This window comes from Vipera berus (genome assembly GCF_964194415.1).
Source record: "Vipera berus genome assembly, chromosome: 3".
Classification (NCBI taxonomy): Eukaryota; Metazoa; Chordata; class Lepidosauria; order Squamata; family Viperidae; genus Vipera; species Vipera berus.
Window position 1 is genome coordinate 86,538,657 of NC_138204.1, and position 14,262 is coordinate 86,552,918.

General features: G+C 40.0%; 1 protein-coding gene across 3 annotated transcripts in view; it reads left to right on the forward strand.

The window, feature by feature from the left end:
• Window positions 1–14,262, forward strand: part of DPYD (dihydropyrimidine dehydrogenase) — a 611,068-nt gene that overhangs the window by 436,809 nt on the left and 159,997 nt on the right. For 2 of the 3 annotated variants that reach the window (XM_081325991.1, XM_081325992.1), the window contains one exon: window positions 538–621. In XM_081325991.1, coding sequence (XP_081182117.1) covers window positions 538–621 — 84 coding nt within the window. Of the gene's footprint in view, window positions 1–537; window positions 622–1,904; window positions 2,124–14,262 lie in introns of those variants that run through there. The other variant, XM_081325993.1, reaches the window with a different exon arrangement.

Here is a 14,262-nt window from a genome sequence, read left to right on the forward strand (position 1 = left end):
AATGGAAACAGACCACCAACAGCAACCAGTTATTAATACCAATTGTAAGCAATTCTTCCGGTACAGAAAACTAACATATTGGGGAGAATGTTTTCATCTTGCCCACAGTTTAAAATGCCTAGGAGCTTTTTTATATGGAAGCGTGTGCAATAGTTTGATGTAAGCACATTTTTAATCTGTTGTCTGAACTGTACAGGCCTATTGTACTACCCGCTGGACAATATTTCCAGAATTGTCTTAATTTAATTCAGAACTAGTTTAGGAAAAGTAGAAAGTTAACAATCCCTGTTCATATAAAACGATGCCTTCCTTTGGATATTCCCTTTGTTTTTATTTGATTTCCCGTTGCTCAGAAATATTTTGTGTGGAATTAGTAATGAACTAAAATAAATATTGATGTAGGGGGAGGAAATATTGCATGTGCTGTGCGTTACATATCAGGTTGTCATTTGGGAAATTGCCTTCACTAAAGTGCTCCAGCATTTGGCAGTTAATATTTGATTCCCCCCTTCCCTCTCTTTTCTGTGTATCATGTAGGCTTCCGGAGCTGATGCCCTGGAGTTGAATTTATCATGCCCGCATGGCATGGGAGAAAGAGGCATGGGACTGGCCTGTGGGCAGGTAGGATTTTTAGTCTCTTTCATTTCTCTGTTGCTGTTCAGCACCATTTCATTGATAGTTCTAGCTCAGGGCTAGAACACAAGGAATGGATTGCTAACTTGGAATTCCCCGGTCTCTTCCTCTTTAAATATTTAGTGCCAAAAATGGGGGAAGTGACAAGCTTCTGAGATTACACATAGTGTTTATTTTTATGGAAGACAAAATTGCATTATGCACTTGACAGGAAGCAATATCATAACAAATAGTTACCAAAATGCTCAGACACAATTGTACTTTATACATTCTTAATGCTGAAGGTTAGCTACAATGGTGGCATATTATGGTTAGTTGAAACTACACTAAGAAGAGATGGGGAATCTGTGTGGAAACGCAGAGTGGAGTTGTGTGACCTCTTTCTAAGCCACTGATTTTGTCATTTCAATTCCTAAAGTGCAGTCATGTCTATGTCCAGTTACAAAAACACAAATTTCTCTCCCATGAAAGGATAATGGAAGGCCTTGGTCCAAATTTCCTGAGTGTTAGAAACCCAATTAGTTGAAATAGAGGGAAGTTGTTTTTTTTAAGTCACTTCCAGGGCCCAGATTTGTTTTTAAAAAGAACTCTTCACAAAAATAGGCATATAGGACTGTTAGGAATGGGATACTTCACAAGACAAGCAAGGGTAGGGTTCAATTGCTAAGCTTAGCAAATTTTAAACACCTGCTTTATATCTAAAGAAATAAACAGAGAGGCTATATTTAAAGAACAAATACCATAAAGTGAATACAGAGTTAAGGAAACCATAACCATCTTTAAAGACACATAATTTGTTTACAGGGAAGAGGCATACTGCAAAGATGGAGGGGGAAAAAACAGAAATTCCTCTATTTGTTTCTCTCTCACTTTCTTCTCTCACTGTGACATCTGATTATGATTTTCTTAGATAAAGAGATTATTGCTTCAAAGAGTTCAGCATTTGCATGTATTGCTTTAAATGTTTCAGTAGACATAGCTTACATATTCTGCTAAAAATAATTATACATATAATCCACATGTAAAGCAACAATTTGTTACATTTCATAGATCAGATTAAATCTGAATGCAACATTGTGTGTGTTTTTCTCTGTGTGTGTAATTCCCCCCCCCCTGCATCTGAAAAGATGCTTATTTTCTTTTTACATAGTGCTGTTGCTTTCTTTTATTCCCACAACCAAATTACCTGATGCTATACTAAATCTCGAGATTCTGCTTTGGTCTAAATCAGCCTTTCCCAACTGGTGTTTACCAGATGTGCTGTATTATAGATCTCATAATATTCAACCCAGGAAAATATATTGGACAAAGCTGGCACAGAATCCAGGATATATTTATGGAATGCACATAGAAAGCAAAATAATTTTATAAATAAGCAACAAAATGATACAACATACAACAGTATCTTAGATTAGGGATGTGCACTGAATTTGCAGAAATCTTAAATCATCTGTATGGGATCACTATGAAACAATCCAACTGGAATTTACAAAAGGCTCCTTTGATCTGGAACCTGAAGGTAATCCAAAAGATACACATTGAGACATACTTTTAAAAAATCTGCCTTCCTATATCTTTTTCCATGTATAACATAACTATGTTCTTGTCTCTCTTGGCATTTTCTCAAATGATTAAAAAAACACAATCTTTTCCCCCCACTTATAACTGATAATATTCTTCCTCTGAGATCTTCTGCATTGGAAAAGTCATTTTTCTATAGAAGGGATTTCTTGCCTTCGCTAATCCCCATCTCTTTGCACCATGTTGAGTTTCATCATTCTGTTTCCATTTAAATCCAGGGCATTACAGCATCTGCAGTCATTTTCTCTAGCCATCTCCTTCCTGAATATGCATGGAGTTGTCCTATCCTGGTTTTTGTATTTTTTTGGTATTTCTCCATTCCTCTAGCTCCACTCCCATTGCTTAGTAGAAGTCTATAGTGCTTGTTTGATATAATACCATTAAGTCTTCTATGGTAAAAAGGATTGTTTGTTTCATTAGTATAATGTAAGAAATTGGAGAACAAGACATGTCCTCATAAAGAAGGCAGGATGAGGTTAAGAGACGGGGGTGGGGAGGGGGGACATGAGGAGAAAAACAGTGGACAACAGTGAAAAAAAGGGAAGGGGAGGGAAGAAAGAGGAGATAATCAGTAGATATAATAATCAATTTACTTTATTATAACAACAATTGTTATCTTTCTGTAAATAAGCAGAAAGTACTGCTGTTGTACTGCATGCATTCATTTTTTTCTGGAAATTGCTAGAAACGTCAAGACAAATGAATGAATAGAAACATGGCGAATGAGTAGGTGGGGAACTGCAGTTATTCCATTCAATGCTGAATAGAACAGAATTGTTCTATTCTATTATTATATCATTACTTTGTGAGCCACTCTGTCCTATATGCACTAGAAGGACAACTAAACAACAATCTCTATTTGCAAGTTTAGATCAAGTAGGTTGGGTTACATATTCTGCAAGTTAAGGGGACCAGAACAGAAATACAAAAATAAAGACAATTTCATAACAGAAATTTTAGGGATATCAGAACAGAACTGCAAAAATATGATTTATTGCATGAAAAGGCCACAGTGTCTGTAATTTAATTCTTTCCAAAACCACCAAGGCTATAGGCACTTTCCTTTTTTTATAATAATCAATTAGTCTAGCTCCAAAACCTGTGTATTTTGAATTTTGGATTTCTATTTCGATGAATGTGGGCAGGCTTCATCCCATCAGAAGATTCTAATGTGCCTGCTAATCAAATCACCTTCTGTTAAAAAAAAAAACTCAGAAAATTCAATGATCTATTATTATTTTTTCCATGATAGTCAAATGTAGCTATAAACTTGGGCCACAAACCAAGCCATCTTTGTTTTAGTAGGAGTTGAATCAATCTATTTTCTGAAGTGCTAAGTCAGGTTCAAATCAAACTTATCCCACATTCCTATCATAAATTTGATTATATGCATCACTGCACTATCAGGGCTTTATGTAAACATATGTATTATCCATATATAAAATGCCTTTGTACATTTTATAGATCATTTATTATTTAGGAGCTAATTTGGCCTTTTTACCTATTCAGAATGTGCTGGTGAAAAGAAAAGTTAGGAAATGTAGGGAGAGAATTAGAACCATGGAAAGGGTATGAAATTTATGAAATGTTAATTTACAGCAAGTTGTGGGATGTACTAGTTTGGGAATTCAAATAAAAACAATCAAGAAATGTTCTGGGGCACACTGAAATGAGAATTGTAACTAAACATCAGACTGATTCTCCTAAAATGGTGCTTTGGGCCAGTAAAATAAGGATTTGTTTAATAGAAATCTGTAAAATAGTTTTTTAAAAAAAAAAAAAAACCATATGAGAGGAGTGAAAAACCTACTACACTTATATATGCAAGTTTATGGAATAATAATTTTGGTGTATTATTAGTTTTGTGGTTTCTTCCAGGGATCTTATAAATCCACAGGATAGCCTTGGGCTCTAAAATAGAGCAATTGACTCTTTGATTCTCCTGTTGCTGGAAGATATGTAAAAATGCTTGTAGCCAAGTTGTTCCCTACTGACTACACATCTAAGAGGCTTCCAGTGTTTGCATTCATTATTCCTGCTGGCGCAGGTTGGAAATGGCTATGCAAAAGAAAGATAAGGGTGTGTGTTAATACACACACACACAAACACACACATTTCAAGAATATCTTGACCTGTAACACAGAATCTTTAAAAAAAAATTCTATCACATTGCATCCATTTGTCATCTATATCTTTTCCTATCAGAGGCTGAAACATTAGCAGTTTATTGTAAATCTGAAATCTGAAAACCAATCGGCTGCCAACAGTGAGCTACAGATTTTACTACAGAATTTGCATGGAAAAATTAATCCCGATTGGTTAATGTTTTTATTTTCCTCCCTCCCAGAATCTGCACTTTGAAAGAAGCTGTACGTAATAACTTTTTGAAAACCCTTAGTAATAATTGGGCTCTTTGTATCACATCTCCTAATAGGTACAAGACTGAATAAAGAATGAGATTGAGATGCATGCTATTGCAAAAAGAATAAAGATTGCTGTCTGTTTCAATGAAATTATATTTCTTTGGTACAAATCCAGATTTTCTCGGTATTCTATTTTGGAACTAACTATAATTACAGCCTAGCAAGGACTGAAGATCAATGGTTTTACTGAAGAATTTGTTATTGTTAGATAAGGTCAAGGGTTAAAATAAAATTGATCAGCTGATTTTTAAACTTAACAGAATCAAGGCAAAGCTACATACCTGTGAAGTTTATGTGTCAAGAGCCCAGTTATTATTAATGCACCCCACTCCTCTGCCTCTCTTGGGGAAATCAGGAAAATCTTTTATTGAATTATTTTCAAAGAAAGATAAAAAACTAACATACTAATATAGATTAAAGAAAATAAATAAAAAAGAAAGGAAGAATCCAAGATGCAAAGTAAGAAAAAAATATATGTAGAAGTAGTTTCCCATTTATTCTACAGCATTTATAAGTAGAGCCTCGGTGGAGCAGTGGGCTGATGCCTCCTTAAGTAACACCAGCTGCCTGCAATTAGTGCAGGTTTGCATCCCACCAGGCTCAAGGTTGACTCAGCCTTCCATCCTTCCGAGGTAGGTAAAATGAGGACCCAGATTGTTGGGGGCAATTAAGCTGACTTTGTAATAATGCCGCTTGGGGGGTGTATGAAAGCCCTAATAAGCAGGCATATACATAGAATGAAGGCTACTGCTAAGCTTGTAAGCCGCCCTGAGTCTTCGGAGAAGGGCGGGATATAAATGTAATAAAAATAAAAAATAAAAATAAAATAAATAAATAAGTGTACAGTAAGTATAAATTTACCTCTTACTCTATGGCTACAACATACCTTATTTATTTCTCTAAACAATTTTTTAAATAATCAAATCCATAATATATGTTCTTTTTTCCGTTTCTTGCAAAAAGTCTATAAAGGGTTTCTAGTCAGCAATAAACATAATGTCCTATCTGTAAACAAACTAGTCAAGTTAGCCCTCTCAGCAAGTTTCATTTTCTTCTTCATCCATACTCTCCCTTGGGGTAGTGTCAAATCTTTCCAACATTGTGCATGTCATAATTGTGCCTGAATTTATATATATATATATATACCATGTCACCCCTCGTCCTTCTCTTCATTATACTACACATACCCAATTCCAGCAACCGTTCCTTATATGTTTTAGCCCCAAGCCCACTCATCCTCTTTGTTGCTCTTCTCTGCACTCTTTCTAAAGTCTCAACATCTTTTTTACATCATGGTGACCAAAACTGGATGCAGTATTCCAAGTGTGGATTATAAACTGGTATTAACACTTCATGCGATCAGTACCTTTACACATTCTAGACAATTTCTTTATGTGATATATACCAATGGTACTTCATTTTATAAAATTTTTATTTATATGACCTGATGTAAACGCCTTTCAACCACATACTCCCCCACTGTTTTATTTGTTTTGAAACCAAAATTTTTGCCCCACTTCAGTGATAGAGTTCAAATACCTGGACAACCGGTTCTCTTATTTGATGCAGGCCTGGGCCTCCGAGGCCTGGAACAGACTTCCGGAAGTGGCATCCATGCACTTCTGGTGGGCTGTTTTAGGCCTGGCAGGCCTCCTGCAAGCCTCTGGAAACCAGCCGGTTCTCCAAATGCAGCAAAATTTAGCTACCAGTTCTGCTGAACCGGTGTGAACCAGCTGAATCCCACCATTGCCCCATTTTATCATACATTCTTTCACTGCTTATATTTCAAATTACAATAAAGTTTATATGGTTTAACAAACATACATGTCATAGGATAATGTTGCAGGATCCAATCTGGCTTGGTCACCGGGACCAGAGGTTTAATCTTCTCAGCTTTCGGACTTATGTTGTCACACATACTGGTGTCAGAGAAGTATCTTGAGGATGTGCTCCAGCACGAGTCCAAAAGCTTGGAAGATTAAACTTCTGGTCCTGGTGACCAACCCAGATTGGATCTTGGTATGTTCAGCATTTGCATAGTGTTTTGTTTCAAACTCAGTTGTTTTTTTTTTAAAAAAATCCCATTTATATCCCGCCCTTCTCTGAAGACTCAGGGCGGCTTACAATCTAAGCACAATCAATGTGCTTAGCAATAGCCTTCATTCTATGTATATGCCTGCTTATTAGGGCTTTCGCCCCCCCCCCAAGCGGCATTATTACAAAGTCAGCTTATTGCCCCCAATAATCTGGGTCCTCATTTTACCTACCTCGGAAGGATGGAAGGCTGAGTCAACCTTGAGCCTGGTGGGATGCGAACCTGCACTAATTGCAGGCAGCTGGTGTTACTTAAGGAGGCATTAGCCCACTGCTCCACCAAGGCTCTTTTACACTGTTCAAAGTCAAAAATGCTTTTGCTTTCTTTAAATATTTCTAATAATTTTATATAAGAGAACCATTAATAAGTGTATCCTTCTGTTACCAGATTTGATTTTACATCCCCTCTTACAAAATTCTAATAGCTCGCAATAAGTTAGCCATTTGTGTTTGCTTATCAAATTTTCTTGCCTATAAAATGCTTCTAGTGCCAAGAGACACAAAGTTGTTTTCAGGCACAACCTGGCTTTGTATCTCTTTCATATTCTCAATATTTTCAATATCTAACATAATTATTTTTAAAATCTACATTAATCTTACTTTATCATACCATAAATAACCATGCCACCTGAATCTCATGTCATGTCCTTCTCTCTGTAAAAGCCTTCTATTTCTCAGAAACAAGCTGCAAAATCTAATTTCAAATCCAGCAGATCTAATCTTGTTTTTTAGTTTGCATTTTGTAACGTTTTGTATTAAACTCATGGTTCACCTTCTAATTATTCTTAAAGCTGCCAAGGCACCAAATCAGGAAAATCATAAAGAAACATGGATTATAGTCATTACATAGGTATAATTAACTTGCATTTACAGTATTTGTTAGGTAAATAACAACTACTGGACAATTTAAGTTTGAACAGTTTATTTTTATAATACCTCCTTAATAATAAAAATGCCTAAGAACTGTTAGTTACACTTCAAAGGACTATCAATTTATTAAATTAAAATAAGACCTTCAGAGACATTATTATTATTATTATTATTGGAACTCAGCCTGGCAGGAAAAGTATTAAATTGCCCCTATTTTCACAGCCCTTAAACTGGTATGGCTGTTGTATACATAATAAAAAGAATGCATGGTTAACACCATGTCTAGTTAGTGTCATCACAATAAAGACCTTAAGTATGGACAGCTAATAGAGTCACAAAGTAAGCATTAGAATCAACTCAAGGATTTACCCATGTTTAGTGTAAACAGGAAATGGATATGCTAATAGTCTCAAAGTTAAGGGGTGTCCCAAAGAAATGCAACTGTATGTTATGTTGACAAAAAATGAATTCAAACTACTAAAAGCAACAGACTGCATACTTAAACATAAATATCACTGAACTCAGTAAGAATTACTTTTGAGAAGTATTTAGGCTAAAAATAAAGAAGTACATTAGTTCCAATTCAACACTCTGAGATCTCTAGATAAAAGTTAGAAAGGTATCTGACATTTAAGAACTCACTACTGTGTGTGTGTGTGTGTGTGTGCATGTAGAACATAGTTTTTGTCATCCTAACACACATTTGCTCATGAGAGTCCATTAAAGCTATATATTTGGCACCTTCATACTTTGAATTAGTTATACATCTTATTATAAAGCCACATAAAAATATTATATTTTTTATCTTCTGTACTTAACTAATCTCAAGATGAGGGGAAATTATTTAAAGATAGATATCATGTATTTCTTTATGGAACAAATCAATCCTAAGCCAATTCACACAAACTTTTAAAATGTGTGTGTTTATGCACCTATAATATTTTGGTCCTGAAACAATGGTGTGACCTACACGATCAAAACCATTAAATGTTCTGGTAGACTGATTTAGATTAATTTTAATTATTCTCTTATCCATAAACAAATTCAATTTGGATTAACAAAATAATAAACCAGTTTCAAAGAAATATGAAAAAGGATTTTTCAAAAAGTGTTTGAATAATTTCTCAGCCTTTTTTTTCCTTTTCATTTTAATACTTTTGTTGTTTATGTTATTTTACTAGATCATTATTCCAGTTTTATTGAATTCAGCAGCTTAACTGCTTTTCTTTTCCTTTGCCTCCTGGGCATCTGTTTTCCATTCTTCCCTGTTGCTTTCTTTAATATCCTCTCCTACTGTTGCTTTCTAGTAAGGAAAAAAAATAGTACTGTTACTGGAATGTACCAATAATTCATTTAGTCCCATGTCTTCTTTTTTAGAAAGGCTTCTTTGCTATGTCAGCTTCTTTCCAAATCTGCTTCGTTCCATTATTTTTACTCTTGCTTCTTTCTTAAATTAAATCCCCCCCCAAAAAATGATTTTCTTAGAATGTCACATTAAAATGCAAGAAAAAATACCATTCTTTTACTGCCTCACAATATTCACTCTTTACATCAGCATTTTCCATTGTACTACAAAATGTGCATCAGACTCCATCCCTTTTTAACATATGAACTATGAGAGAAGCGTCAATATCTGCTTAAGATCATCTAGTTTCCTTTGAATCTGTTAGGATGTCTGTAGTTCATTGGTAGAAGATACACTTTCCATAGAAAAAAATCCAGGTTCCCTCATCAGATTTTCAAGCATATGAAATCCTGGGGAAAATCTGCCAGTCAGTATAGACATGTGTGACTGAGTTGAATCAATTAATATAAAAACATTTCTGTGCTTCTTTGAATCTAATTTTCTGTAATCCAAGTACAACTCTTCTTCAGAATATTAACACAGATGCATACATAAATGGAAAATCAGCAAGTTTAATATATAATAAGAGTGATGCCAGCCACGGGTCTAAATGTGCCCCTTTCTTTGAAGGAATGTAGTGTATCTCGTGAATTCTTTACACATTGGAAAAGCCATTATTAAATTCAAGGAACTAGGTTAGATGGACTACCAAAGTTAGTACACAGAGCAGTTTTATGGCTTTAAAATTTTCTATTTTATCTTCGTATACACTGAAAATAGTCATATATTGGCAGCTACTCATACTACTTCAAAACCAAATAGAAATGAAAGATCTAGCCAATGCATAATCTTTCAGCTTTGTAATAGAGCACTTGATCATTCCAGAGATTGATGTTTTCCCGTAATGCTTGTTCTTTTCTTCCTATTTGTAATCAGAATGGGACTTTAAGCTTGCTCTACCTGATCACAGGGAAAAAGTCATTTGTAGGTGTTGCACTCATATATTAGAGATGGTGTATGGTTTTCTTTGAAATTTCTCATGTCCGACGTAAACCTAATCAAACCTTTATGCCCTCTGGCATATAACCTCTCTATGAACTAAAGTACTGAAATATTGTTTAATCATATTGCATGGCACCTTTTTGTGGAGTGATAGGAGAAGTACTATTTTGCTCGTGTAGTCAAAAGCAGGATCAAATATTTTATTGTGTAACAATTGGACGATACACTTGACTTTTCGTTGTTATCATTGCTTTTGTCTTTCATACCTTTTAACTTTGCTCAGTTCTTTTTGCATTTATCAATGGCTTAACCGAGAATCATTTGAATCTCTAGTACATTTGTATATTATGGCACAGTAGAGTTGTATATTAAGGGTACTTCAGTGAACTTCGGAATACAATGAGTATGGAGACAGAAACTGGACTTGTCTTAATTTTGCACTGGACTTCATGGCTATGTGAAACAGGTTTGTATTGTTTCAGTGCCAGACTCCACATTCTAGATTCCTCACACTGTTCTTACACAATAGTCCACCAGTCAACTGGAGGTCATCTTTGGGAATTCCATAACTAAGAACCTGCTGATGTCGGCAAAATTGACCTGTATAGAATAGTGAGTGTAGTGTATGCTGCTAGCATACACAGGAAATGCCAGCGCAGCAGGGGGCTGGACAGCTCCAGGCGATAACCGCTGAGGCGGGAAAAGCCAGACGGAGCAAGTTTGACAGCCCCCGGCATGGTCAGCTCTGGCGGGAAGCCAGGGTTTAAACCTATTGGCCACATGCACTGGCGGGAAGCCCAGGTTCAATTCTATTGGCCATCATTCACCTGGGCAGGTATAAGAAACACCAGGTAAACCCCTTTGTCTCAGATTCATTCCTGATCCGAATAAAAGAAATACTACCCAGCTCAAGTGTCCGTCTCTCTGTGCGACCACGCGACTTTGCACTGGCGACGAGGATGGGATCCTGCATCGGACAACGCTAGCCGCGGACGGAATCCAATCGGCAGCCCCGGATCCAGACGCAGGACAACCGAGACGACGGGATGACACAACTGGGTCAGTATCCCCTTTTCAATAGCAGCCGCCCCGAGGAGTGGGAAGCCTTCGTGGGGCAGATAGAATGCTACCTGAGGGCGAACGGGGTGAAGGAGGACCGGCAGAGAGCAGCGGTACTGCTCTTCAGGTGCGGCACAGAAACCTACCAGCTGGCGGTCGGTCTCTGCGCACCCGATGACATCCACTCCGTCGGCTACAACGAATTGCTGGCGAAGCTGTCTGAACATTTCAAGCCCGAGACGTCCGAGATCGCCTGGCGGTATCGTTTTGAAAAACGGGATCAGCGACCAGGTGAGTCTGCCAAACAGTATATGGCAGCTCTGAGGCTGGCAGCTCGCCTCTGCAATTTCGAAAATCTAGAAATTAGGCTGCGGGATCGGCTCGTTTGTGGGGTGAGGGACAGGAAGCTGCGCCAGAAACTTTTTGCTAAGCAGAAACTGACCCTGAGGGATGTCCAAGACGAACTCCTAGCCTGGGATGCAGCCGAGGAGCCCGAGACGAGGGAAGGCGGATCCATCCACACCAGGTGAGAAGAGGCACCGACGCAGACGGGGCAGAGCTGGAGGTGGATGCCATCAACCGACCTCAGCGATCCTTCAACCCCGACCGAGACAACAGAAAAGAACCAAGACCAGCCACGGCAGGCGAGAGAGACCAGGAGTGCAGATGCGGAGCGAACGGACCCCGGTCTACCCAGCTTCACGGCCACAGCACGAATCGCCCTCGGTCTACCCAGGAATGCGGCTGCAACTCCCGGTCTACCCAGAACAGCGGCTACGGACAGCCCCGGTCTACCCAGTGCTCCGGCTGCGGCGCGAGCGGCTCCCGGTCTACCCATTGTGCAAGCTGTGGAGGACAGCATCCCCGGTCTACCTGCCGTTTCAAGTCGGCGAAGTGTCGGTCGTGCGGAAAAACGGGGCACATTGCGGCGGTCTGCAGAAGCAAGCAGCGGGACAGCCTACACGAGGTGGAAGCTGAGTTCCAGTATGCCACAGGTACTGGGAAGCGGTCACTGGGGCTGACTGTGAGTCACACGTCGGGACGGCCGGGCGTTTTCAAAACAGGGGCTCCTGCGGCGCTAGCCCGAAAAATAAAACTGAGGGTGAGGCTGCAAGGGGTCCCCTGCTTGATGGAGCTGGACTCAGGGTCAGCTGTATCCATCATCTCCGCCAGAACGTTTTTAGACATTTGCAAGCGGAGCGGCCAACGGGTTCCCTTGAGGACATCCAGACTGACCCTCTCTGACTTTCAAAATTCACCGATCAAAATCCGGGGGGAGGCGTTGTTGTGGGTGCAGTACAAGGGATTCAAGGGTAAATTAAGTATGTTGGTCGTCGAGGGCCAGCAGACTAGCCTTGTGGGGTTAGGGTGGTTTAACGCCTTGGGCATCAAAATCACAGGGATTAATCAGACACGGAGCCATTTGTCCCTAGAAGCAGTCTGCGAGGAATTCGCGGACGTGTTCGATGGGCAGTTGGGAAAGTACACGGGTCCCCCAATCTCATTTAGACTAGATCCCCAGGTACAACCCATAAGGATGAAGGCGAGGCGTGTTCCATTCGCGTTAAAGCAAAAGATAGAGCGGGAATTGGATAAGCTGGTAGACCAGGGGGTGTTAACACCAGTTGATGGAGCAGATTGGGAAACTCCCATCGTAACTCCAATTAAAGCAAATGGGGAAATTCGTATCTGTGCTGATTATAAAGGGACTATAAATCGAGCTTTAAGTGCCCATTCCTATCCGGTCCCTGCAGTCAGCAGCATCTTAGCATCCCTACAAGGCGGGTCGGTGTTCGCTAAATTGGACCTCGCCCAAGCTTATCAGCAATTGCCGGTAGACCCAGGGGCTGCTAGAGCACAAACGATCATCACTCACAAGGGAGCGTTCCGGGTAGACCGGTTGAAGTTTGGGGTTAGCGTAGCGCCGGAGATATTTCAGGAGGTGATGGAAAGGACGCTTAAGGGAATACCAGGGGTTTGACCTTATTTTGATGACGTCCTGATCGCAGCCAGCTCCCCGGACGTGCTGGCAACCCGTTTAAGGACGGTCCTTGAGAGGTTCAGGGGGGCAGGTCTCAAACTCAAAAGGGAAAAGTGCAGGATTGGGGTCCCAGAGACAGAATTCCTGGGGTTCAGGATAGATGCTCAAGGCATCCACCCATCTGCATCAAAGGTGAGGGCAATCAAAGAAGCCCCTGCTCCCAAAAACAAGCCTGAATTGCAGGCATTCTTGGGGCTCCTCAATTTCTACCACACATTCCTGCCTCACAAAGCCTCAATTGCAGAACCCCTACATAGGCTACTTGACAAGCAAGCGCCTTGGGAATGGACTGACAAACATGCAAAAGCATTCCAAACACTAAAAAACATGTTAGCAAGCGATGCCACTGTCACCCATTTCAGGGAAGATCAGCCAATCACACATTTCTGGTAGTTGTGGATAGTCATTCAAAATGGCTTGAGGTGGTACCTGTAAGCAGCATGACATCAGCAGGGACCATCCAAGCATTGAGGGGGATATTTGCTACACATGGGTTGCCTGATGTAATCGTGTCAGATAATGGAACACAATTTACTTCCTCGGATTTCCAGGTGTTCCTGAGGACCTTGGGGATTAGACACGTCACCTCGGCCCCCTTCCACCCTGCCAGTAATGGATTGGCAGAACGATTCGTGAGAACAACAAAAGATGCACTCAAGCGCATAGTACAGGGAGATTGGAAGCAAAGACTAGCCACATTCCTCCTTCACCAACATGCAACACCTTGCACTGCCACAGGCAAAAGCCCAGTGGAACTTTTGGGGGAGACGCCTCATTACAACTTTAGACAGGCTCCATCCAGACAGAGTAGCCGCAGACACGGGGAACCCCAACATCAAGTCACATTTTACCTCAGGGGACCTCATTTGGGCCAGGAACTACAGTACGGGTTATCCATGGGTGCCAGGGGAAATTATAGAGCAAACAGGGCCCCTTTCCTACAGAGTAAGGGTGGAGGGGGGACTCCTGTGGAAAAGGCATCTGGATCAACTGAGGAAAAGGACTCCTGAAAGGGGGGCAGAGGACACACTAGGGGGTGAGGAGGAAGATCCAACACAAAAGCCAATACAAACACATTCACCAAGGAGGATGGTTGGGGGGGGAGCAATGGCAACCTCTGTACAGGCAGGAGTCTGATAGAGAAACCAGGCAGTCACCAGGAATCAGCAAATCACACACACAGACACACAGCAACCTTCCTCAACAGGAGCTTC